The sequence below is a fragment of the Gymnoscopelus microlampas genome (genome assembly GCF_963454915.1).
Source record: "Gymnoscopelus microlampas genome assembly, chromosome: 8".
Lineage (NCBI taxonomy): Eukaryota > Metazoa > Chordata > Actinopteri > Myctophiformes > Myctophidae > Gymnoscopelus > Gymnoscopelus microlampas.
Genome location: NC_139945.1, coordinates 55,104,359 through 55,132,266, shown reverse-complemented (window position 1 = coordinate 55,132,266; position 27,908 = coordinate 55,104,359). Strand labels below are relative to the sequence as shown.

General features: G+C 42.0%; 1 protein-coding gene across 1 annotated transcript in view; it reads left to right on the top strand.

Annotated features, from left to right (window-relative positions):
• The first annotated feature begins 4,640 nt into the window (after window positions 1–4,640).
• The window catches only part of LOC311050654 (collagen alpha-6(VI) chain-like), a 67,690-nt gene continuing 44,422 nt past the window's right edge, over window positions 4,641–27,908 (top strand). The window contains exons 1-14 of the mRNA XM_084064740.1: window positions 4,641–4,743; window positions 13,867–13,973; window positions 15,340–15,930; window positions 16,890–17,525; window positions 18,334–18,957; window positions 19,881–20,441; window positions 21,288–21,845; window positions 22,064–22,633; window positions 22,869–23,450; window positions 23,558–23,898; window positions 24,177–24,255; window positions 25,320–25,465; window positions 25,969–26,061; window positions 27,487–27,540. Of these exons, the coding sequence (XP_083920866.1) occupies window positions 13,898–13,973; window positions 15,340–15,930; window positions 16,890–17,525; window positions 18,334–18,957; window positions 19,881–20,441; window positions 21,288–21,845; window positions 22,064–22,633; window positions 22,869–23,450; window positions 23,558–23,898; window positions 24,177–24,255; window positions 25,320–25,465; window positions 25,969–26,061; window positions 27,487–27,540 (4,911 nt within the window). The 5' untranslated portion in view covers window positions 4,641–4,743; window positions 13,867–13,897. The remainder of the gene's footprint in view (window positions 4,744–13,866; window positions 13,974–15,339; window positions 15,931–16,889; window positions 17,526–18,333; window positions 18,958–19,880; window positions 20,442–21,287; window positions 21,846–22,063; window positions 22,634–22,868; window positions 23,451–23,557; window positions 23,899–24,176; window positions 24,256–25,319; window positions 25,466–25,968; window positions 26,062–27,486; window positions 27,541–27,908) is intronic.

Here is a 27,908-nt window from a genome sequence, read left to right as displayed (position 1 = left end):
TTCTCAATGATCAATTGCGCTTGAACGCATTTTCTAATCAAAGGGCACTGCAAAAAAAATGGGCATTTCAGATTAATCCTAAAGTGGATCAGGTGACCTGTTAGGGTAATACATTATAGACCACTACTCACTCACAGGAGGTTATACTGTATAGTTAGGCAGTGGCAGAGCCTTATCTAGGCAGTTGATGCCTATTTCACCTGTATGCCACAGTTGCAGTAGCCTATAGACCAATTATTTGTTTACCAACATTGAGACTGGATGCACAGGTGATTGTTTCACGCAATCAATTCTCAACCTGTTGTTTCAGGGTGAGTTTGTTTCAGCACACCCCAACCCCCTCTTGTGTGTTGGCTAGTGAGGCGCGTCCTAACGAGACCTGATAGAATGGGTTTCATTGCGCGCATACTGGTTGCACGCATACTGGCTCTTATCAGTGTGACGTCGTCTGTTAAGGGGTCTATAGCTGTTAAGTGTATTTACGCATCTGTGTTGGATATTTCATCTTCAACTTGCATTGTTGTTAAACTGTAGGGCAACTTGCCAACTTTACTCACAAGTGCCCTTGTAGTAGCCTAGTGTCTGAGACATATTCTAACTCTTGCAAAGCCGCTCACAGCGCGGCTCCGCATGTGACACAGATTGGTGTAAAGTAAATAAGTATTTACTCACACATTTACTCAAGTACTGTACTTAAGTACAATTCTCAGTCACTGTTCGCCTCGCTGTATATATAAATACTATATAAAAAATAACGGAGTAACGCACCATGTAGTAACAGTAACTGAGTTACTGAATTCAAAAAATAATGCGTTAGAGTACTGCTAGTTACTGAACAAAAACAACGGCGTTACAGTAACGCGTTACTTGTAACACGTTAGTCCCAACACTGACAATAACCCAGAGACATGTTCAAGTTGCAGGTTGAGCAGCTGCTGATGATGTAGCCCTACTAATGCTACATCATCACTAGTGCTGCAATAAATTCCCTGGTTAGCCTACAATAACTGTAACCTAACTGCTTAATCACCCAAAAATTGCATTTGAGATATTGTGTTAAAGCAGAGAATAGTGGAAAATGTTCGAAATGTTCAATTAGATAGCCTATTTCATAGGTAGATACAGATTAATTAATTTACTATTAAGTTATGCAGTCCACCCTATCCATGCTGTACTGTAGTAGCCTACCTGCCAAGCCAATCCTGTTCTGTGTTTGCTGATGGGGTCTCCCCATCTCCCTAGCCCTTTTTAAACAGATGCATTTTCCGTGCAGGATACCAAATTTCATCTAATCAGGAGAGATCATACAGGATAAACAATAGCCTTGGATCAAGCCTCTCATAGATGTATTTAATCGATTTTTACATTTGCATATCTATGATCAAGTAAAAGTCCGACTCGATAAAACACATCTATGATAGTCTTCATCCAGGCTATATAAACAAGTGCAATTGGAAGTGATGAAAGAAAAACATGAGCAGACAAAACAGGAATTGTAAAACTATCAAATTGAGGATGATAAATGGGTTCTCTATCTTGACTGGATTGGTGACACATTTGAAATTGTATGTTTTTTGTTTGAGCTGAAGAGATGGAGAGAGACTCCCGTTATTTAACCAACACATAGTTACTATCAGAAAATTATAGAGCTTTTCATTTTAACCAAGAAATATCACTGACACTTTAATTAAACCTATATACTGTAGCCTATATACATTGAAATGATATACTGTAGGCCTACATTGAAAATGGCCGATCTACAAGCCAATCTACAAGCACATTGAAAATAGCCGATCTACAAGCTCACAACGCTTCACAATGCGATGCGTTGTGAGCTTGTCGATGAAAAAAATGAAATAAAATGTGGAATATTTGGAATACTTTTTAAACATTCTTACAACACCACTACACTATACTGTATATTATCTTAACATTCTTATATTATACCATTATACTGCATACACATTATTGTTGTACTATATTATATTATCATATACTATCTTACACTATTATATTTGTTAGTATTTTTATTGTTACTACTTGTATCTCTTTCTGTCTCTCCTCTGTCTCTTCCTCTCTCTCTTCTTTCCCCCCGACACGGTCGAGGCAGAAGGCCGCCACCCTAGAGCCTAGGGTCTGCCTGACGTTTCTTCCGGGGTGCTCCTTCCATTCCGACATCTCGCCACTCCGACTAGTGGCTTCCGCGTGCGGTTAGGGTTAGGGTGAGGGTTAGGTATAGGGTTCGTTAACGTCGGAAAGGCGACATGTCGGAAAGGCAGCATGCACCCGTTTCTTCCAGTTAAGGGGGAGTTTTTCGTTGCCACTGTCGCAAAATTGCTTGTTCAGGGACCAGGGTGGGACTGTCGGGTCTCTTCTCTGCATGTAAAGTGTCTTGAGACAACTTGTTGTGATTTGACACTTTAATAAAATTGAATTGAATTGAATTGAACACACCCAAAATAAGCCCAAATTCGCTTATAATAAGCAGATATAGCAACACTGCTCAGCACGGTGAAGTTGAAGTTGGATATTTAATTTCCTGTTGCCTTTTATGGTGCGAAAAGGGGAGTGGAACAATGCAAATTAATTTACGACCAGCTGGCAGCCGTCCAGTATTATCATGACCTACATCTGTGATCCACACATTTGAGGGATTTACACAACCCTTTGTGAATCGCACGTCAGTTTTAGCTTACAGAAAATACACCCTCCTTTAGGAACTTTATTTACACCTTATTTACGACCAGCTTAGTCAATAGGCTCTATGCACAGCAGCCATATTATCACTTCGTTCACAGGTGTTACCAATGATACTAATGAAGGCTCTGTTCCATTTAGTGTAGCACAGTGGTTTCCACGACCCCCATAACTCTGAGAGTGTACAAATGGAACCAAATGGACCCTTACAGGTCCATCCAAACAAGCCAAACAGCCAAACAAGGCCACCGGCCTTGACAACATCCCCACCAGATTCCTCAGAGACGCAGCGGTCTCCATTGCTCCCTTAGTAGCCCATATTACAAACTTATCCATAAGTCAGTGTCATGTCCCACAAGAATTCAAGTTGCCAAGAGTAATCCCTCTATTTAAAAAAGGAAGCAAACTAGATCCTGGCAACTATTTGCCTGTTTCCATCCTTTGTTCCATCTCAAAGGTTATAGAGCGATCAATCCAAGAACAAATCAACAGCTACCTCAGCGAGCGTAAGCTGTTGTTTGAATTCCAATCGGGCTTCAGAACATCCCACTCCACTGACACATGCCTACTGTACTTGACCGATCACATCAAACGTGAGGTAGACTCGGGCAAATACTGCGGCATGGTCATGCTGGACCTCCAAAAGGCATTTGACACTGTAAACCACGAAATTCTACTTGATAAGCTGAGGGCGATTGGTTTTGATTGCACATCACTAAATTGGATGAGATCTTACTTGGAGGGTAGAGAACAAGTGGTTGACATCAACGGAACCATGTCCTCATCCCTCCCGGTGAGCTGCGGGGTTCCTCAAGGCAGCATTCTAGGGCCGTTACTGTTTCTTCTATACATTAGCGACATGAATGCTGCCTGTAACTGCAAACTGTTCCTGTTCGCTGATGACTCGGCACTCCTGATTTCGGGTGAGGACAAGTTGCAAGTCGAGGAAGCTCTCAGCTCTGAACTCTCAAAAATCCGTACCTGGCTTACCGATAACAAACTGTCACTACACCTTGGGAAAACCGAATCCATCCTATTTGGGACCAAACATTCCCTCAGTAAAATGAAGGTAAATGACTTCAAGGTCAAAGTCGATGACACAATCATCACTAGCAAAGAAGAGATTACCTATTTGGGATGTATTCTTGACAAACACCTGACAGGTGAAAGCATGGCAACAAAGGTGTTCAAAGGAGTAAACCAGAGAACCAGATTTATGGGCAGAGTTTCCTCTTTTGTCAACCCTCAGGCACTCAGGACCCTCTCTGGGGCCCTGATTCAGCCCCTTTTTGACTATGCTAGCTCCTCTTGGTACCCCAACACCTCAGTGTCACTGAAGACTAAGCTTCAAACCTCCCAAAACAAACTGATTCGACTACTTCTCGGACTGGGGCCCATGACCCACCTCTCTCCCACTCACTTTGCCAGCCTAGGCTGGCTCAGGGTGGAAGACAGGGTTATACAATTAAAAATGAGACTGGCCTTCAAAATTGTAAATGCAGATTTGCCCGAAATGCCCCCTATACCTGCATATCTGTATAAGTACCTCGAAAAAGTTAGTGACACCCACAGTCACAAAACTAGAGGGAGCGTAAACAACAATCTGGTAACACCCACCCATAAAACAAACATGGGCAAATTCTCCTTCTATAGCAATGCCACCAAGGAATGGATAGTCTAACCCCATCCCTCAAAAAATGCAGTTCGCTGGGCTCATTCAAAACAGCCCTAAAAACTCATCTTTCTGGAGGCCTAAAGAGGAGCTAGTACCAGTTTCCCTGTAGACAGACGACCCCCCCCTCCCCCTTTTTTTTGTACATACTTTTTATTTTATTTTCTAATGTTTTTTTTTGTATATATTTCATTATTTACTCATGCCTTTTTTGTACATAATGGTATATATTTTTTTCCCTCTGTATTCTTATGTTGATTTAAGGATGTGCAAAAGAATGTAGGCTAATGTTGTGCTTTAAAGGGTAATACATCTTATCCCCTCTTCTTTTCAGTGATGTGAACGAGTGAATCCTGGTATCCTTTCTTATCAAGGTAGGACCTGAGTCAAATGTGAAAGACAGTAGGTCTACTAAAATACATGTAATACCTAGGATGCACTGCATTCATAGCATGCGGGTACCTGTGTTGTGAGTGTGAGAGAGAGAGAGAGAGAGAGAGAGAGAGAGAGAGAGAGAGAGAGAGAGAGAGAGAGAGACAGACGTACGGACTTATGTACGCACGCACGAGAGAGAGAGAGAGAGATAGAGAGAGAGAGAGAGAGAGAGAGAGAGAGAGAGACGCACGTACGTACTTATGTACGCACGCACGCACGAGAGAGAGAGAGAGAGAGAGAGAGAGAGAGACGCACGCACGCACGCACGTACGTACGTACGCACGCACACACGCACGCACGCACGCACGCATGCATGCAGAGAGAGAGACACACAGAGAGACACACGCACGCACGCACGCACGCATGCAGAGAGAGAGACACACAGAGAGAGAGAGAGATACAGAGAGAGATATAGAGAGAGAGAGAGATAGAGAGAGAGAGAGAGAGAGAGAGAGAGAGAGAGAGAGAGAGAGAGAGAGAGATACAGACACACGCACGCATGCATGCACACAAGCACATGAGAGAGAGAGAGAGAGAGTGTGTGTGAGTGAGTGAGTGAGCAGTGTTGGGAAAGTTCACTTAAAATAGGAACTAGTTGTGAGAGGGTATGTTTTACCCTCCGTCCGTCCGTCCGTGTGTCCGTCCGTCCGTGTGTCCATCCTGTCTGTGTGTTAGCAGCTAATCTCCGGCGCCGTTGGCCCGGTCGCTCCGAAACTGTGCACACACACTCCCTGGATGCCAATTCAGAACCTCTGCCCCAATTTTTTCACATGGGCCTGTTATAGCGCCACCAGGAAGCCGATTTGTGCAAAACACATTTTTTTACATTACTCCTACAGATTTTATCCAAACGTCATGCAAATCGGTACACAGTATCTCTATAGTCATGTGATCAAAACGGATCTGTCCGATTTCCCATATTCCATCCTCATTGCCTATGGTTGGCTTCCAAAGTTTGCAGGATTGGTCCGTTTTGAACAAAAAGCCTCAAACTATACACGCAGCTTGCGATTTCCGTGAAATTTCACACGCACATTCCCACTAGGCCGAGGAAGAAATGCCACCCTTTTCACATTGGCCTGTTATAGCGCCACCAGCAGGTCTAATTTAGCAAAACACATTTTTGGAACAAAATGCCTCAAATCATGAATGCAGTGTCCGATTGCCGTGAAAGACCTAAGAATAAATGGCACCCTTTTCACATTGGCCTATTATAGCGCCACCAGGAGGCCAGAATAACGTACCTGACCTGGCGGAGACCTGTGCTCCAAGGAGCACTTTTTCTAGTTCAAAGTTCAGTTCACAAATTTTAAAATTAACTAGTTCAAAGTTCAGTTCATAATTCAACATTTTGAACTAAAGTTCATGGTTCATATATATATATATATATATATATATATATATATACATAAATGAAAAAATCATTAATAAGAGTCTCTCTCTCAGCTAAGGGTTCCTTGACTTGAAAAACGTTCAATACCCAGGCCTGTTATTATATTATATGAATATAATCCAGGATTATGCCATTTGTAGATGTTTTAATAGCAGACCTAAAAGCTCACAATGAGTTGCATCCACAACACATTGTGAGATTGTATATCTGCTATTATAGGCACGGGACACCGTCGTGCTGCGAAGTGTAAATTAGGATTTATCCCAGAGAGAACAGCAACAGCAGCAGCAGAGAGAGAAAGAAAGGGCATCAATAGCAAAAAGTTGTGAAAAATACTTTGTTTTAAACACAAGCAGTACTCCCGGCCCCAGCAACGTTGTTGTTGTTCATGTGTGTGTGTGTGTGTGTGTGTGTGTGTGTGTGTGTGTGTGTGTGTGTGTGTGTGTGTGTGTGTGTGTGTGTGTGTGTGTGTGTGTGTGTGTGTGTGTGTGTGTGTGTGTGTGTGTGTGTGGCTAATACAGCGCAGAAGCTTTCTTTAATTACAAAATGATCTTGCGTCGGAGACTCTGCTAGAAGAACAAACAGCTGTGGGTCATTATCACTCAGCATGCCACAGTGACACAACAACTTATAAACGGACATTTATTTTATAAAGCTACGTGTTGCTTCTCTTGCATTTTTAACCCGAGGGGCTATCTGTAATCACGGAGCTGCATATACTGTCTGTAGTCTGCACGTAGACTGAGTTCACTCCGAGTTCATGAGTTCATCATCGTGAGTGAGTGAGTGTGTGTGTTTGTGTGTTTGTGAGAGAATCTCGAGATTTCCGTAGCGAGAAAAGAAAGCTATTGAAATACGTGTGTGTGTGTGTGTGTGTCCATTTTGCAGAAGAACAACACCCCAAGATCCTAGAGGTCAGCTAAGGTCAGATGCCCTCTAGGAAGCATCCTTTATACTGGACAATTGCAGGTTCTCTGGAATGTGCGCTGTAGACCACTCAGTATCCAAACGTATGTCTCTGTGTGTGTGTGTGTGTGTGTGTGTGTGTGTGTGTGTGTGTGTGTGTGTGTGTGTGTGTGTGTGTGTGTTTGTGTTCAATTTAGGCTCTATAAGTCCATAAATGTGTATCAGGATACCACATACCCCTCTACGGAGGGCTCTATTGGTCCTTCGTAAACAAGGGTACAATGAATGAAAATAATAGTCGGACTGCATAACAAATCAAAACATTTCTACAGCTGACACAGAGATTCATTAACATCAATTCATACACCGAACACCGCTGAGCGTGGTATGGCGGTTATTCTAGATGCATAGAATAAACATAGACACAATCCCCTGTGTGCCAACGCATTTCCAATCAGTGCATAGGACCCCTCTGTTGTTCCTTAAACTCTGGGAAAAAAATGTTAATCATCCAACAATGGAAGCTGAAAGAATACAATGAATCATACACTCACTAATTGATAACACCACCCTCCTCCAATGCCCCTTCCGCCGAGCTACCAAACTATAACCAAAGACAACGTAAAGCTTTCCACAAATTACTGGGCAAAGCTAACCCTGAAAATGAATTACATAAGGTAACTCTATGGTAACTACCCAACGGACAGTGAAATAATAAAACACAAAGTAAACCCACATTAAGTACAAGAGACCAAAGAGTGAAAAATAATCCTTCACGACACTGCAATAAAACGGCAGCCAAAGACTCCGCAGTTTAAATCACCATTATCACAAACATATAACCAACATACATTCAACAAAACAGTAGTTGATACAGCTTCGTCTTCACTCACTTACAGAGTAATAGATCTGCTGGTTTGTGTGTAAAAACTCTCCCCAATCTTCAAATGTAGGATATGTAAGATAATACATCTGTTTGTATTTTAAATCTCTGTTTTCCAAGGCCAAGAGCTTCCAAACCTCTGTCGGACCCGCTCAATTGAAACGTTAAAATGCCAGAGGTTAGGCCATAAAAACTAATAATCTTCACATTCGTGGCAACTACCTCGTTGACTCATTTTCTTTCACATGTCAACTTTCCTCTAATACTCTTCATGTTAATTTAGTCAGCTTAATATCCACCAACATATAACCTCAACAAACAAACAACCTGTTGAAAAGACAGACAAACATTGAAACATGTTAAACATTCCATCGCGTCCACAAACACAAAGTCCAAACACACGGAGGAGAGATGGATCCTGTGGCATAGGCAAAGAATGGGTGGGGGTCATCTGTGCCCCTCAGCAGTGTGTGTGTGTGTGTGTGTGTGTGTGTGTGTGTGTGGGGGGGTGGGTGGGTGGGTGGGTGTGCGCGCGCGCGCGTGTGTGTGTGTGTGTGTGTGTCCAAACACACGGAGGAGAGATGGATCCTGTGGCATAGGCAAAGAATGGGTGGGGGTCATCTGTGCCCCTCAGCAGTGTGTGTGTGTGTGTGTGTGTGTGTGTGTGTGTGTGTGTGTGTGTGTGTGTGTGTGTGTGTGTGTGTGTGTGTGTGTGTGTGTGCGTGCGTGCGTGCGTGTGTGTGTGTGTATAAGTCCATAAATGTGTATCAAGATACCACAATGGCAACATTTCTTCATAATTCACTGTACCCCAATGGGTGGAACATACCATTAAAGGGTTAGTTCAGATTTTTTGAGTATTTTCTGTAGGAAATACTTACCATTAATGTAGTGGTTGCAAAGGTATTAATTGATTGCCCGAGTCCCGTGGTCAGAGTTATGGTCCGTTTCTGATAAATATGAATGTAGTTCCGGTAGATTAGTAGATTTGGTGGGGGCCGCTCATTAAAAATAAATACATTTAAAAAACTAGCGTCATTTGTATTGTTGACCTATTTCTACCCTATAGAGCAGGTTTCGTTCAATTTCGACCCCTCTGTCACATGGTACTATTTTTTGTGTCATATATTTTGTGCGTGAGTAGGCTGCCGCGGCGCAGTGATTCTGGACACAAACATATGAAAAAAAATCAAAAAATCTGAACTAACCCTTTAAAGAGGTATGCATAATGCATTTGCTGCATACATTACATTGCATTACAATAATTCGTAGTCACCTGCTACTCTACTAATAATCTATAGAGATTACTCTACTTTACATTGCTAGGTTAACCCCTCTGGTTTGGATCTCTAATACACACTATACTGTAGCTTTGACATTATCTGTGTATTCCATGTGGAAAATGTTGGATACATTTGCTTTTAGTCCCTCTGAAACCCCAGAACCCTGACCTACTGTAGAGTCTATAATCCCTCTCTTACGGCATTGTAATGTCTCTTCATCTTTCCTGGCATGTTCAATCCACCAGGAGGGAGAATGACTTCAAAAAGTGTTCACGATTACCAAAGGAAGGAAAGAAATTCTAATTTTAGAAACCTCCTTGCTCACATGCCATTTTTGAAAATGCAGACACGGTCACAGACAGACAGACAGACAGACAGACAGACAGACAGACAGTGTCAAGTACACATTTTCGCAATCATGCATTGAAAACGTCCCCTGCATTATCTACTGATTTATATGATTCCCTAATATAGACCAGATTGGAGAGAATGTCATGCACAGTCATTGGATAATTCTGCATCATCCCTGTGGGTTCCCTGTGGTCCTATATCATTTTGAGGAGTCGAGTTCATGGTTACTCATCCCCTGAGGGATACATTCATTCATTCAAGATTGATTTATTCTCGAAATTACACTGAGTAATTAAACTCATTTGCAGTGTTGTCGAGTAATACAATACAGTGCAAATTCAATAACATCACAGTTTAAAAATACATTACATCTGGGAATTGGAAAAGAAAAAGGCATACAGTACATGTGAGATATAAAAAGTTACAAAAATAAATCAAGACAGTATTGTTCAGAATTCTAAAAACAATTACACATTGTGGTGACCTGTTTGGTCACCAGAGTTCTAAAACGACTGAAGGGTACTAGAGTGGTTAATTTCAATTGTAGTCTGCAGGTCATTCCATGTGGTAGGACCACAGAAGCTAAAAGCAGATATACCTAATTCAGAATTGACCTTGGGCACCTTAAATGTGAGAAAACTACTTGACGAACACAACTTCCTTAATTGTATACTTACATGTGCATGTAGTTTCTTGTTTTAGAAGAGAATGCACTTAAGACTTCTGGTGATTAGTAGTTTTCTTGCCTACTATGTTGAATGCACTTATTGTAAGTCGCTTTAGATAAAAGCGTCTGCTAAATGACTGTAATGTAATGTAATGTAATGTGCCAAATAACCACCCGTTACAGCCCACTTGGCAGTCAAACTAAATGCTAAATTCTTATACTGTTGTTAGTAGTTACATATAGCTTATCCAATGTGAATGTCATGTTTCTTCAAAGAAAATTAATTATTTTTAAGAAATCTCACTGTTAGTAAAGCAGAGACAGGAAACAGTCTGATATGACGGTATTTAGATATTCTATAAAATGTTTGTTTTTTTAAAATCCTGTACCAGCTGTATAAAGACTATAACAGGCGTCTTCAACGTTCTTCAGGCCAAGGACCTCTTAGCTGAAAGAAAGATTAAGCATTAAAGGGATATTTCACTTAAAAAAAAACGTGGGTCATTGTATCGTCTACTCAGGCTTTTGTGTGCCCCCAAGACAGTTTTTAAGTTTTTAAGCTTGATTCAGTATTTAGATATTTGATATTCATTTTATCAGACACGCCCCCTTCCTATACAAACCCATTGTAACTTCAAACGCCATTTTAAAGGGACTACACCATGAATTTTAACTTTTCCTTTTCCGTTTTTGGTCTCCCCTACCTCTCTTCTAACCCCAGTTAAATACCCCAGTTTGAGTAGGCCTACTCAGGCTTTCACAGCATAGCTGGGGTTTTATGTAAATTGGTCTCAAAACAGACCAAACTTATTTGGTCCCGAAAGTGACGTCACTTTCAGTTCCAACATAGAAAAAAAAAAAGAAGAAAAAAAGTTTTTTTTTCTTCTTTTTTTTACCTTTTCCACACAAAACCAGGACTGAAAATCAGGACAATGTGGTATTGCAGGGGAAATGCTTTATAAGCCAGAGAGAAGAGGCTTGATTTAGGCTCAAACCTTTTGAAAAACGTTTGAGGGACATAAACAATATGATATTAAATATTAAATCTTTTTTTTTTAAATGTATGGTGTAGATCCTTTAACATGTTAGACTCATCAAGAACATCCTTCCTTGATTCTGGTAACTCATACTGCCCTCCTAATATGTGAGGGGGTCATGTTTTTTCGATAACTTTTTTCATAACTTTTAAATATTTTTATTGTACTTCTTTTTTCATTTTCCAAAAATAATGTTTAAAAAACACCGTCTCCTCAGGTACTGTATTACCAGTCACCAGAACCAAGGACGGGTGTTTTCAATGAATCTAACATGGTTAAAACGGAATTTGAAGTTACAATAGGTTTGTATAGGATAAAATGAATATCAAATATCTAAATACTAAAGCTCAAGCAACTTAAAAACTGTCCGGGGTGCTCACAAAAGCCTGAGTAGACGACAAAATGACCCAATTTTTAGCGGTGCCAACCGCTCTACACTTGACTCTGTCCGTATGAGCGTCCGTATGAGCGTCCGTATGTTATGTCAGCACGGCAAAGAAGCAACACATACAAACACACGCACACACACACACACACACACACACACACACACACACACACACACACACTTGGAGATTGCCTATGCCATCTCTCCTCTCGGAGATTGCCTATGCCATCTCTCCTCTCATTGGCCACACGTGCCACTGGTTATCAAAGAGGGGTCCAGGACCCCCAGCGTATGTTATGTCCGTCCGCCCGTTTAGAGCACGGGATTTTAAACAGCTATAACTCCAGTTCGAAGCCTGCCACCAAGTCCTAATTTGGTATGTGGACTTACACCACCAATAGGGACGAGCATGAATTGCTGAAGTTATCAAAGCGGGGTCCAGGGACCCCCCGCGTATGTTATGTCCGTCCGCCCGTTTAGGGCACAGGATTTTAAACAGCTATAACTCCAGTTCGAAGCCTGCCACCAAGTCCTAATTTGGTATGTGGACTTACACCACCAATAGGGACGAGCATGAATTGCTGAAGTTATCAAAGAGGGGTCCAGGGACCCCCAGCGTATGTTATGTCCGTCCGCCCGTATGAGCACGGGATGAGCACGGGATTTTAAACAGCTATAACTCCAGTTTGCAGCATGCCACCAAGTCCACATTTGGTATGTGGACTTAGACCACCAATAGGGCCGAGCATGAATTGCTGAAGTTATCAAAGAGGGGTCCAGGGACCCCCAGCGTATGTTATGTCCGTCCGCCCGTATGAGCACGGGATGAGCACGGGATTTTAAACAGCTATAACTCCAGTTTGCAGCATGCCACCAAGTCCACATTTGGTATGTGGACTTAGACCACCAATACGGGACGAGCATGAATTGCTGAAGCCTCTGTCTTCCCATTGGCTGGCCTTTAAACAGCCATAACTCAAGTTCGCAGCATGCTACGGAGTACAAATTTTGTACATGGACTAAAACCACCAATAGGGACGAACTGTAATTACTTAAGCCCCGCCCCCTCTGTCTACCCATTGGCTGGCCTTTAAACAGCCATCATTCCAGTTTGCAGCATGCTACCAAGTACAAATTTGGTAAGTGGACTCAGACCACCAATAGGGACGAACTGAAATGAGTTAAGCCCCGCCCCAAAGGCACCGCTTCCTTCACACAGGGTGTGATTTTTTTTTAAATGTGAAATATCCCTTTAAAGAGGTGGTGCCATGGTTTTGCACTTTTTCTGTTTTTCATGTGTCTATGAGGTTGATAGAACTTCATTAAGCCCCCTGGTGGTGTTTTATGTCTTCTCTGACTATTTTGAGTTTCTACCTGGAGGCTGAAACCTTGAGGGTCAAACGTGCCAATAGAAAAATAGCGCTTTAGTGACATATTAAAAACATACCCTCCCCCTCATTATCATAACACAACAGGTGTGGGCATGAGGAGGAGGAGGGACTAGGACAGGTGGGTGGTGCTAAGGTGGTGGAGGAGGTGCTAAGGTGAGAACCAGGTATACTTAATGAACTGGAGGCGTGTCCACATAAAAACATAATTTTAACAATTTCTGTACACTTTTTTGAAAAGAATCTTCCTCCTAGTATAACCATAATACCTGATGATTATGTTTTAGGGGAGGGGGGGGGAATCACGGCACCCCGTCTTTAAGCATTACTACATATTGTATAAAATGTGGTCGTAGATTCAACTTTTTCAAAGATTTCATAGACTTGTTTGACAGCACTATCATCAGTGTTGTGTGAATTAATGTTCTTTGTTTGTTTTTGTTTACACATGATCTTTTCTATTAATATGTTGGATGCGTTGACCTTTGTCTCTCCCTACACCAAACCTCTTTGCCAAAAATAGTCGATCTACAAGCTCTCAACACGTCACAGTTGATCAACTATTATGATGGACTATAACATAATGAACACATGAGAATGGCTTCACATAAAGTACAGCCATTGTTAGGGACTCAGTCCCACTGGCCCATACAAATACAGTATGCAATATATGTTGCATTGTATATGCCATCATTTGTAATAACAATTTTTCATGACAGCCCTTCTGACGTAATCATTCATTGTACACAGTGTTTCTTCATTGTAGGTAAAGAGAGAAACTTGAGAACCATTCCAGCATGGAGGGGAGATGGGGCCTTCTCTTTAGTCTCATTGTAGCCGCATGTTTCTATGGCAACAGTGCTCAGAAAACAGGTGTGTATGATTGCCCATATATGACTCTACTTCAGGTCAACATTACATCTGCTCATTATATACATCTGTGAAACCACTACACACAATATCCAAGGGCACATTAACACACACACACACACACACACACACACACACACACACACACACACACACACACACACACTCGCGGACGCATTCACGCGCACACACACACACTCGCGGACGCATTCACGCGCACACACTCGCAGACGCATTCACGCACACACATACATGTTACACGTGTTTTTTATTATTGTTTGTTCACTATGCTAAGCATTAAGAGATTCACAGTAACACACAATAGAGGATATTTTGATACAGATTGCTGGGCATTTAAAGTATGTAAGGTATGTAGTTTAGTGTTAAGTATTAGTGAGGTCACTCACCCCAAAAAACTGTTCTTTATGACATTTGTAATTTCAATGACAAAAAAAAGTAGTTAAAAAAAATGTTTTTTTGTTGGGCTATTTAGAGACAATGTGGACAGTGCACAAGACAAAAACAATTACTGTTGATCAAATGCGATTACACTCTCTGCTCCACAGTCAAGTGACCATTCAAGAAAGTAGATTTAGACCAAGTCTGTGATGCCAAATACTGATTGTGTCGTCCCTGCTCAGTGGTGTAAAGTAACTAAGTACATTTACTCAAGTACTGTAAGTTTAAGTACAATTTTGAGGTACTTTTACTTTACTGGAGTATTTCCAATTGTCTATATCTATGCTCCACTACAATTATTTGAACACTTTAGTTACTTTTCAGATATAAAATATTACATTATACAACTTTAGCCACTTTAGCCTTATTTTATACCTAGGCTACTTAAAAATAGCCGATCTACAAGCTCACAACGCGTCGCATCACAACACGTTGTGAGCTTGTAGATCTGCTATTTTCACTTTTACTATTTTTGTACTTTTACTTTTGGTACTTTACGTACATTTTTGTGGTATATTGCATATAGAAGACGCCACACAATGGATACTGTATCAACCGGTACAGGCTGCTTGTTTATTCTCCAGCCATGGACACATACATGTAGAACGAGCGCCAACATACATCTCCTGCCCCAGTGGGCGGGTACTTCCTACTGGCTACCTTAACTCCTCGTCCTAGTGTACTTGTGCCCCCTCCTGTCCAGGCCCCGTAATGACAGTCCATAAAATGCCTAGTAAACCCACCATATAACAATTTTGATACCAATACTTTTGTGCTTTTACTCAAGTCAATTATTTTTTTTTTTTTCCGGACTTGTACTTGTAACAGAGTACTTCTACATTGCAGTATTGATACTTTTACTTTATTAAAACATTTGATTACTTTTTCCACCACTGTCCCTGCTCTGCAGCATGTGCCACAGCCACTGAGGCTGACATCGTCTTCCTAGTGGATGGCTCTTCGACCATCGGCCTCGACAACTTCCAGGAGATCCGGCGGTTTCTCCACAGCATCATTGAAGGCCTGGATATCGGTCCGGACAAAGTACGCGTTGGTCTGGCACAATACAGCGATGAGCCGCGGCAGGAGTTCCTACTGAAGGATCACGCAGACAAAAGATCTCTACTCGAGCAAGTGGACAACCTCCCCTACAAAACGGGAGCCACTTCCACGGGCAAGGGCCTCACGTTCCTCCAGACTCACTACTTCACGAAGAAGGCGGGAAGCCGCGCTGATGAGAGGGTCCCTCAGATTGCCGTGGTGATCACAGGTGGGAAGTCGGCTGACGACGTTGCCCTGCCGGCCCAGCTCCTGAGGAACTCCTCGGGAGTCATATTGTTTGCCATAGGAGTGGGGGCCTTTGAGGAGAATGAACTGAAGTCCATCGCCAACCGGCCCCATGAACGTTTTGCTCACAGAATTGACAGCTTCCAGGCTCTGCAGAGTCTGGCGAATGGTCTGCTGCGGACTGTGTGCACTACTATGGAGGATAAAAGGCTTGGTAAGTTAATCATTCATTTTGTTCTAATCATCATGATTAATGAAGTACTTCTCATTCCAAATACTATACTTTTGGGTTCAGGCAGCCATGAAATGCAGCATCAGCCAAAACATAAGATTTAAACAGAGATTATTTAGAAAAGAAAACAATCAGACGAGAGGAAATAGCAGAAAGTGTTTTTTTGTTTATTTTTATAGTTGGCTAGCAGATTTTGTGTGTGAACTCAAATGGGGTTATTCGCAGAAATGCTTTCTTGGCAAGTTGCAAAGATCTCTGCAACATGGTGTAACTAAGGGTTCCATTCCATTTGGTGTAGCTGCTACAGTAGCAGAGCCTTTTCACTGTGCCAACATGCACAATAGCTGCACCCTGACTCTGTTTATGACACTAAATAAGTTTACTGACATTAATGTACAGTAGGTGGCGCTGTGGCTCCCACAGATAGAGGGATCTGACCCATCCATTTAATGGGGGGTGGGGGTGGGGGGGGGGGTTCTACGGTTCACTATATGGCTGCGTACAAGCAAAGGCACGGCCCGCCAGGGGAGGCATGCGTTAATCCGACAGACCTTTTCTCCGACTATGTGGCATCCGCGTGCGGTTAGGGTTAGGGTGCGGGTTTGGTTCGGGTTTACTGTTTACTGTCGGAGCACTGCGCTGTCGGAGGAATGCGCTGTCGGACTAACGTACTGCACCCGCCCGCCAGGAGTATACTACCATATTTTCAGCCAAGCGTTGATCAAATGCCAGTAAGTAGGCTACGGATATGTGATAAACAAATTATTGTCCATTTCGTATTTGCAGTTGTTTTTGCTTAGTTGAAGCCATTCTGTTAGTAGTATAGGTATTGTAGGAACGCTACCACCAGGGTGACATTTTTACTTTCCCTCCTTATAATTGTTGTGTGTTCATACATTTTATATCTGTTTAATTTCATTCTTTCTTTTACACTTTTACAGCTTTGGTCCAAAGGTTTGCAGATATCTTCTTCCTAGTCGATAGTACTTTGTCACCTGAAGACTTTGAGGAGACCCAGAAGCTTCTGAGCCGATTGACCTCCCAACTCAACATAGGAGCTTCTGCCCACCGCATTGGTTTGGCCCAGTTTAGCAAAGATGCCAGTGTTGAATTCCTTCTCAATAAGTACGCAACCAAAGCGGAGACCATGGCTGCTGTGAAGCGCTTCCATCTGCGCCGTCTGAAACCCAACGAACCTCGCAACCTGGGTCTTGCACTAGAGACTGCCAGCACACATTTTTTCACCAGAGCGGCTGGCGGACGACAAGACCAAGGCTTTGGGCAGTTCCTGGTTGTCGTGTCAGGAGGCAATTCAAGTGATCCTGTGATTAAGGGTTCCCGCTTAGTCAAGTCTCAAGGGGTGAAAGTGCTCGGGATAGCATTGGGCTCTGCACCAGAGAGAGAGATGAATGCAGTGGCTACGCTTTTGAGGTACATGGGTCTTGCGGGTCCAATGGCTCCACGTGCTCCAGGTGCTCCTCCACGTGCGGCTCCAGGTGGAAGGATGGCTTCCGACTTCACACCTCAACTGAAGTCTTACTTTGAGTCTGAGGACGATGCAGCCACTGTAACTGCAGGTGAGAATCCTTATCATTTGTTATCATTTATTTGACATAAGACAATACATATAATTTAGTTACAAAGCATACACATACACGCGACAAATACATATGTTGAAAATGTTGAGGAAAACAATCAAGTTAAAATATAACTTGTTTACATTAGTCCTCTTTCCACAAAGACAGTTATTAAAACATGTCACAGCTAGATGACTCACAGCACTTTGCAGTGCAATGCATTGTGAGCTTGTAGATCTGCTATTTTCAGGCTGCGACGGATTGTGAGCTTGTAGCTCCACTATTTTTGGGGCACAACACTGCCACAGCCAAGTATAAATCAGGCCCGAGAGTGTAGACCTTTCATTAGGTACACCCAACAACGTGTCCAATGAGCCTACAGTACATACCTACAAGCCATGCATACAACTATCACACTAGTACTGTACATACTAACACCCTCATACATACTGTAATGTAACATTTGTATAACTATACTCTATGGTATGTGATTACAAAAAAAATATTGTTACCATATAAAACAAGACAATTTTATATAGGCTAAAACATTTCCCCCCATCCTAATTGGGAGAATTCATTATTGATTTACTCTCCTTAAACTATACACAAATACAACCGCTGTGTTACTGAGTTAACCCAGACTACAGAATTAATTTCACCATAATAAAATGATTACACATCCTTTTACCAATTTAGGTAGACAATAATGCATGAGTTACTCTAAATTTAGAGGTCTGGAACAAAGCAATATAAATTACCCTAACAAAAAGCATATGCTGTTTTTTGTTTTGTTTTGTTTTTTTACCAGATTGCAAGAAAGCCACACTGGCAGATGTGGTGTTCATCGTTCATGAATCAGACAGCATTGGAACTCCCAACTTCCAGCTGATACGCACGTTTCTGCACAATTTTGTGAGTGGCCTAAATGTCGACAAAAAGAAAAGGGTGCGAGTTGGCATCGTCTCGGACAGTGATAGGCCCATGGCACACGTCTACCTTGATTCCTTTGATGACAAGAGTGATATTCTTGACTTCATCAAGATCCTACCCTACCGTGGAGGCGGTACCAATACCGGTGCTGCCCTGAAGTTTGCTAGGGAAAACGTCTTTGTCGCGGCGCGAGGCAGCAGGAAAAGCATGGGTGTCCAGCAGGTGGCTGTTATTATCACAGACGGTAAATCCCAAGACAACGTGACAACAGCGGCAAAGGATCTCCGTAGATCTGGTGTCACCGTGTACTGTCTGGGGATCCAACATGCTAATAAGAAGGAACTAATGGAGATGGCCACTTATCCTCCAAGGAATTATGTGTTTATAGTGGACAGTTTTACCGAACTGAAGCCCCTGGTGCAGAGTATGCAAAAGATCCTGTGCACTGACATCTTTCACAACGCGATCACGATCAATAAGCGAAGATCAACCATCAAAGAAGGTTTGAGGCCGCTGTTAATGTTGTTTTAAAGTGTTTAAATGTTCAGATTTCAACAAAATAAAAATATATTTTATATTAAAGGACCACTTTCAACCATTTTCAACCTATCTTCTAGTGATGCGCGGGTCGGGTTTTTTCATGCCCCGCCCCGCCCCGGAACCCAACCCGCCTCAACCCGCTCCGCGAACCCATATATAAATCTATGGCTCAACCCGAGCCCCGCGGGTCGTACCTATAATTCTGTAAAATCATGGTTAGAAAATAATCCCCAAGTGTATTCAAACAGTTTTATTGTTATTATTCTTATTCTTATTAGGAATAAACACAAAACAAGAGCATGTGATTTTTTATTTATTTTTTGCGTGTGAGAGCGGCTGACCCGCTCACCCGCAGCCCGCATAATTGCTGCATCTGACTCGACCCACCCGCGCCGCGGGTTGACCCGCGGGTTACGGGTTGACCCGCGGGTTACGGGTCGACCCGCGCATCACTACTATCTTCATATAATCATCACTAATGCTCATTATAAGATGACACCATGTCTGTCTTCTCAAGTCTGTGTGTCAGCGGAGGACTGACGACATCGGTAGGCAGGGTGGGTCATGTCAAATAAGATTTAGATTTTGTTTGTGTTTATTAATGCAAGAACAATGGCTTCAACTTCCCATGAAGAGTTGTAGTTTTTATTAGCTTAGAATCCCCATCGATGATGTCATTGGTAGGTAGGTTTCTGAACTGTCCACACAGTCCACCAATGAGACACAGAGTGAGTAGACTGAAATTGTGCCATCATACTGTATGAAGAGCATATGAAGATCAGGTGGAACTCCTTTAAGTTTAGTAAATTGATATAGTGATGCTCAGAATGGAATGCATATACGGTAAATGAATCCTTACAAGTGACGTTGTTGTTCTCCTTGTAGGCTGTGTGGCAACTGAAGAAGCGGACATCTTCTTTCTGATTGACCATTCTGGAAGCATTCCTAATGATGACTTCACAGACATGAAGAAGTTCATGATGGAGTTTGTCCATACATTGCGTATCGGCCCACAATTTGTCCGCGTGGGCGTCGCCAAGTATGCAGATTCACCAAACTTAGAATTTGACCTGACAGCTTACGCAGACGTCCAGTCACTGGAGAAGGGAATTGAGAACATCTGGAATGATGGCGGTGGTACTAATACAGGAGCTGCGCTGTCATTTATGAAGCGATATTTTGACGAAGCAGCGGTCACCCGTGGTAATAATGCCACAAAGTACCTCATTGTCATCACGGATGGGAAGTCTGCGGACGAGGTCAAGCTTCCTGCAGAGAAACTAAGAGCCCAAGGCATCATCATCTATGCCATTGGTGTGAAAAGTGCAGTCGAGGCAGAGCTGCAACAGATTGCTGGCAGCCGAGAGAAGATGTTCAAGGTTAATGATTTTGATGCCCTGAGGCCAATCAAGGATGCCATCATGACTGAAATCTGTACCACAGAGGGTAAAATAAGCTGGAATGTTTTTTAGTTTTTTGTTTTTTACAGATGGCTTTGATGTTCCATGTTTAATACGTTCCAATTTAAAATGACAATTGGTATGTATTGCCTCTAGGCATGTAACGATTCACTCAACTGACGATACGATTCGAATCATGATTAGAGGTCCCGATACAATTTTTCACATTTTTTTTTTTAAATAAAACTTTATTTCTCTTACACAAATCCAGTATTTTCTTCTTGTATTATTATTTTTTTTACAATACTGTGTTTTCTCTTATCCTCTTTTCAGTAGCAAATGACTGAAAACTCTAGAAGATCAACAAAGATCCTGTATTTTCTTTTGCACATCTCAGTGACATCACTGACGAATCCTTGGTATCTTTATAACCAGCTTTGACCGCAATGGCGTACGTCCGTGCTACTTCCGGGTTAGTGACATCACTGTCGAATCCTTGGTATTATGATCCTAGCCTTTCAACGTGTCGGTGTTTGTTTACCAGCGCCGTCACTCCATGGCGTATTTTTATTTTTTCACGCTGGCTATTTTTTGTTTCTTCTGGCTATTTTTCACACGCGATTCATTTTTTATTAAATCGATTTAAATCGTCACCCGTTTTAATAAATTTAAATCGATTTACGATAAATCGTTACATGCCTAATTGCAAAATATGATTTAAATAAGCTGTATTAGCTACAGTACATCTAAGAGTACAACAGCACTGTTAGCTTATTACTATGTGCTAGGAGACAAAGCAAATGTCTCCTCGTAATGCAATAGGTAAAGGTAACATGCTTTCAAGAGGAAAATGTGGAACACTCTTCTAAAATTGCCATTTCTCTCCCCACAGTCTGCAAAGACAGACCAGGCGACCTCCTTTTCTTGATTGACAGCTCAGGTTGTATCGATCCAGGGGACTTTCAGAAGATGAAGGACTTCATGAAATCACTTGTCAGCAAGTCTCATGTTGGTCAGAACAAGGTGCATTTCGGCGTCATGAAGTACAGCACCTCTCAAAAACTTGAATTCCGTCTCGACCGTTTCTTTGACAAATCTGCGATGTCGCAAGCAATAGAAGATATGACACAGATGTATGGAGGCACACTTACTGGCGAAGCAATTTCTGCTATTTCTCAGTACTTTGATCCCAGGTTCGGAGGTCGTCCGGACCTGGGACAGAGACTTATAGTTATCACGGACGGAGAGTCCCAGGATGAGGTCAAGGGCCCTGCTGAGTCTCTGAGGGCCAAGGGGGTGGTAGTCTATGCAATTGGAGTGTCATATGCCAATTCCACCCAGCTGCAGGAGATCAGTGGCACCCAGGATAGGGTGTATATTCAGAAGAACTTTGAAGGGTTGAAGGATCTGGAAGGTCAATTGGCGTTGGAAATTTGTGAACCAGAGAGAGGTGAGACGGCTCCGGATTGGTTTGGCACTGTAGTTAAAAACTAAAAGGCAGTCCCAATTATGTGCTTTTCCTGAAAGCGAACATATTTTACAAAGATTTATCATACTTTCTTCAAAAATAGCACTAAAACTAATGTACTGATTTATTATCATGACAAAACACTAATTGGCATTGGGATTAAAGTTCTATGTGTTTTTCCTCCATTTTTTTTCAAACAGAATGTAAGAAGACAGAAGTTGCTGACATGATTTTTTTGGTGGATGGATCCACGAGTATCACTCAGCCCAAGTTCAAAAGCATGCTTAAGTTTATGGAGACCGTAGTAAATGAAACCACAGTTGGCGAGAAGCAGACACACTTTGGAGTCATTCTCTATTCCAACACACCCAAAGTGAACTTCACTCTGAATCAGTTTTATTCCAAAAAAGAAGTTCTGAAGGCCATACAGGCCCTTCAGTCACCATATGGTGACACCTATACAGGCAAAGCTCTGGAATATTCCTTACAATATTTTAATGAAGCAAATGGTGGCAGAAGAGTGCCCCAGATTCTATTTGTGATCACAGATGGCGATGCTACCGACCGCAACAATTTAGTTAAGCCGTCTAATGCACTGCGAAACAATGATATCCGAGTCTTCAGTATTGGAGTGGCAGAAGCAAAGAAGACTCAGCTGGAGATCATGGCTGGTGGGGACACATCCAGGGTTTTCTATGTGAACGATTTTGATGCTTTAGAGGGTCTATATAAGAATATTTCACATGTCATCTGCAATAACACTAAGCCAGGTGAGAGATCTATCTATCTTTCTATCTATTTATCTGTCCATAAACTAAACATTGCTTTCCCTTACATTTGTAAAACCTTATGTAGAAAACATTTCTTGGATCAAATGTTCTTCACATTCTAAATTGATTTTTCTAATTAATATACAATTATAGTATAATTTTCAAAAGAACCCTGCTCCACTGCCACAGAACAGACACATACTTAATTTATCTTTACATGTTTTTGTATTGGCAGCCTGTGAGAAAAAGAAAGCTGACCTGGTCATGTTGATTGATCAGTCCGAAAGTATTGACCCCAGTGATTTCACGATCATGAAGACATTCATGACAGACCTGGTGTCGAGTTTCCAAGTCAGTGACGAGTTTTTCCGGATAGGAGTTGCCAAGTTCCATCATGAACCTAAGAAGGAGTTTTACCTCAATGATTTCCACAATGAAGCAGCAGTGAACAAACGCATCCGTGCCATGAAGCAAATCAATGGAGGGACAAACATCGGACGTGCCCTCGAGTTCATTAAGGACCACTTTAACGCATCACATGGCGGCCGCAAGTCACAAGGCATTTCCCAGAACCTGGTGCTGATCACTGACGGTGATTCGCAGGATGACGTGGAGGCTGCGGCCGAGAGCCTTCGACTTGAGGGAATAGAGGTGTTTGCCATTGGAATCGGAAAAATGCCAAAAGAGATGGAGCTCAAGCAGATCACTGGCAATAAGTTCGAGAGGTTATTCACAGTGCAGAACTTTGGCTCCTTGGCCAACATCAGGCAGAAGGTGGTTAAGACCATCTGCGAATCCACACCCAGTGAACGATCCGGTGAGTTGGTCTGTGGAACCCGCTTCTCTATCTCTTCCAGAAGCAGAGCCTGAAGTGTGACATTGACTGAGTGGCAGTAAGCAAATGGTTTGTCTTTTCTCCCATAGGCTGCAGCATAGATGTCGCCTTTGGATTCGACATTTCATACAGGCCCAGAACCCAGCCTCTGGTCAGCGGTCACCCCAAACTCCGAACATTCCTGCCAGAGATCGTCCACTATGTGTCCACACTGCAGCGCCTGTGCTGCGTTGGACCCCCACTCGTCTCTGCCAACGTTGCATACAGCGTGTGGGGCCGTAATGGACACAACTACCACTTCGAAGCTTACAGCGATGAGGTGGTGAAGAAGGTCATGGCCTGGCAGATGTCTGAGGCAACCTACTTCAACACAGATCTGCTGCACTCTTTCAGAGACAAGTTTAGGACAGAGTCCAATGCTGGTGTGAAGGTGAGTTGGAAGTATGCTGAAAAGAATCTTGCACACACTACCACCACTGTCGATGTACTGGCCTATCAACCTTTCTTTGGTATTGTAAATGTATTGTATTGTGAAGTAAATGTTGGCAATGTCCTTATACACTTTATTTGTGTGTCCAGTAATTTAGAAATAATAATTAAGAAATTGTGATAGGCCTGTTTTCATTAGTATTGTGCCAACCTTTCATCAGGATTGTACCTAATCCATTAGCACCAATCTAATGTGACAATGCTACTGTTACCCACCAGGTGCTAGTGATCTTCTCAGATGGACTCGATGAAGACGTGATGAAACTGAAGAGGGAATCAGAGCTTCTACATCAATCTGGTAAAAATAAAGAGAATCTCAATCATTATTATTCACGTATACACTCATATTTAATTCATAATTTGTGTGAGCTCAAACCTAAAAAATAATATATAAGTGATGTTGAGTTTTATGGTGGACTTAGGGTGGGTGACCAGATCAAAACATTTTCAGGACAGCAGAACCGATTTTATGGGACAAAGGGTGTTGGGGTTGGATGGACAATAATGATCATTTATTGTTTAATTTGTTATTAAATGCCTTGATTTCAGATGTTATGGTAATATAGCACATTTGTCGGCATAAGTACTAGCCTTGCAAAGCCAGCCCATAAACTTCCCTTCCCTGATTGTGGTTGGGCAAGGCTCAGTAGGCATTTGCTTCGTTAGGCATTTGCTTCAATGGGCAGATTGTGGGCATCATCAGTGGGTGTAGACCAAAATACTAACCCTAACCCTAACCCTAAACCCTAACCCTAACCCTAACCCTAACCCTAACCCTTTGCATACGGCTGGCTGATTTTGATCAGCCTTTAGCCCAGTTGAAAGCCCAGAAGAAAAAAAAATAAACATCTTCTTATTCCAGAAAGGCCTTCAATCAATTCAAACCAATTCATAGCAGCATCAACTCTAATATCTTCAAATACAGCCATTGTTACATTTTAAAACACTAGGATAATCATTGCCGTTATCATCTAAACAGCTGGTCTGACTTCCAGCTAACAGGCTCAATTGATACTCAGTAGATATTTTCCAAACAAAGTAACTCAAAAAACGGAGCTTGTGATATTTAGGCTGGCTAAGCGAGGCTAGCGCTGTACAAAGACATGCTGTTGTTACAAAATTACATTATATATGTGTATACTGGTACACATGGTATAATACAATAGGAGACCACATACACAGAATACTTAGACTGTATATCAGTGTACATACAGTATATACAGAAAATATTCTATTTTCAGTGCATTTCCTCAATAGAAATGTTGTTATGTGTTGACATGCATATGGCATGATGCAACTATTTATATCTTCTGTAAGAGGAGAACAAATGCATTAATTAAATATCATGTCTTGCTCGCTAAGGTATAAGTGCCCTACTGATAGTTGCCCTGGAGGGAGCCCGAGATGCCGGCCAACTGCAAATGGTGGAGTTTGGTCGAGGGTTTGGCTACAAAGTTCCTCTCAGCATTGGCATGCAGAGTGTGGGCAGCACCATGCTGAGACAAGTTGTAAGTTGTGGCTGTCAGTCTACAGCCATTATTACCTTGACCACTTTAGTCTTCTAATGGAACAAGATTGCCCAATAGAACATTTGTACCGTAGCCCTAAAACCCGAAAGTGAGTTTGCAGTGGTTTTGCGAAACAATTAAGTCTGTGCTCAACAATGGCCTTGCATTTGCAAATGAGACATTTCAACATGTGAAGTATGTCGTTATTGTCTCTTCAGAAATGGTTTCTTGTCTCAGCTTGTCAGTCTGGAGGAGTGAAAATTTGGTCCTAAGGGTAATGTCAAAAGGAAAAAGTTAATAATGGTGGGTGATGGTAAATGTGGATTGTCTTTCAAAGGAGAACCTTGATGATGACAGTCACCTCCTAATAATCATTTACCACAATTATCTTTCTTTCCCTTCGTACTTCCTGACAACCTTCGATCTGTCTTTTATTCTGTCCTCTTTCTTCCTCGCACACTCTCCCTCCCATTGAATGTATTTTGCTGTTTATCTCTCTCCAGGACACAGTGGCAGATAGAGACTGCTGTAATGTTACATGCAAGTGCTCTGGACACATAGGGATTCGCGGATCTCGGGGCATCTCAGGGTCAAAGGTGACTGTAACTTGCATGACTTTAAACCTTCAACGTGTGTGAAACTAAAACAGAAGAAAAACCTAAAAACATTCCATTGGTTGTGCTCAGAACACAGAGATATACAGTAACGACGAGGAAAATAATCATTCAAATAAAAAACATAACGATGAGGGGAAAAAAAACTACCCTATACCATTAGTAAAGCAATGAACAGATACAACATCACTCACAGCCCAATTCATTGTTGTGTCTTCTACTGCAATAATGCTTTTAGCAGAGTATTCATGGAGCAGTTCTTGATGAATGGAGATCCAGGCCATTTGTCTCATCCCTTAATAAACTTAAATGTCTATTGTTGGGGAGAAAATATATTCATAAAAACTATCAATGAAAATAAAATACATTTGAAAACAGGCTGATGTCCAAATTATAGCTTGTTTTCATTATGTTTATAAAGGTGTTTGTTGGTATGACTGTTTTCTTACTATATTTTTTTACATAAAACTTTAGTAAGTGTCAGTATGAGAAGTGTGGCTGGTTACATTGTCTTGTAATTGTAGCCTACACATAAAGTTTTCCATCTTTGGCTTGTACTTGGACATTCCTCAAATCGACTTGCTTTTGACTCTTAACCCCTCTTAATCACGGTTGTGGCAATAATAACAGTAAAGAACACCTCAAGTGTAATATTGCTTATTTAATAGGCTACTTTGTCATAACGAGTGTGTCACTCACCGAAGAGAACAGATTTTCAATTGAATTTTAGTTGAAAATGTGTTATTTCCTGTGACCAACACAGTTGTGCGACAAAGTATACGTATTGGGACAAACTGCATGTTTATATATAGCAAAATAGATGATATGCTAGTAGGGTATGGGAATAAGTGGCTGTGAACTGTAAAATGTACGTGTGTATGAGGCAACAGGTTTTCTTGTGTATTTATGTGCTGACCTTTGACAGTCAGTGTGACAGATTTGGTTGAGTGCTGTAAATGGCGAATAGGCTCTATGCACAGCAGCCATATTGTGAAGACATTCACAGGTGCTACCAATGATACTAATGAAGGCTCTGTTCCATTCTGGTCAAACAGAGTCAGGGTGCTGATGTCATACATGTTGGGCCTCACTAGAAACACTCTGCTACACCAGTGGGTCTCAAGTTGGGGTCCAGTGACCCTCATGGGCTTCCAAATGGCTCCTTATACGGGTGTGTAACTCTGAGAGTGTACAAATTACGGGTCCATTTGGTTCCATTTGTACACTCTCAGAGTTATCGGGGTCGTGGAAACCACTGTGCTACACTAAATGGAACAGAGCCTTCATTAGTATCATTGGTAACACCTGTGAAGGAAGTGATACTATGGCTGCTGTGCATAGAGCCTATTGAATGGTGTAATAGTGTCTTACTGTAGCTCCTCACATGTTGTCCTTCCCTTTGAACAGGGCAAGGTCGGGCCAAAGGGCCATCCTGGCTACCCAGGAGAGGAAGGAATTGCTGTAAGTGTTTGTCCTTCCATTTTTATTTGTTTTGTTCATGACATACCTGGCCAAGAAAGCATGCAACATGCTATGTAGTCAGAGGTCATCAATATGGCCGTACACAGACAAATGTATCCCGTGGCAAAGACTTGGTCTCGCCCGTGGCAAATTTTTGATTTTCTTTTTGACCTTATTTTGATCATAAGACCCCATTACTAAATGTCAGTCTCCAGGTTTTCGTCAGAATATGTATATGACACTGATTTACTATATGTTACTATGGTGTTAGGAGTCCACTAGGACAGGGGTTCTAAAACAAAAACAAAAAGTACAAGTGGTTCTCAAATGTTTTATTTGCAAGGACCCCCTTAACTCTGAGAGTGTAC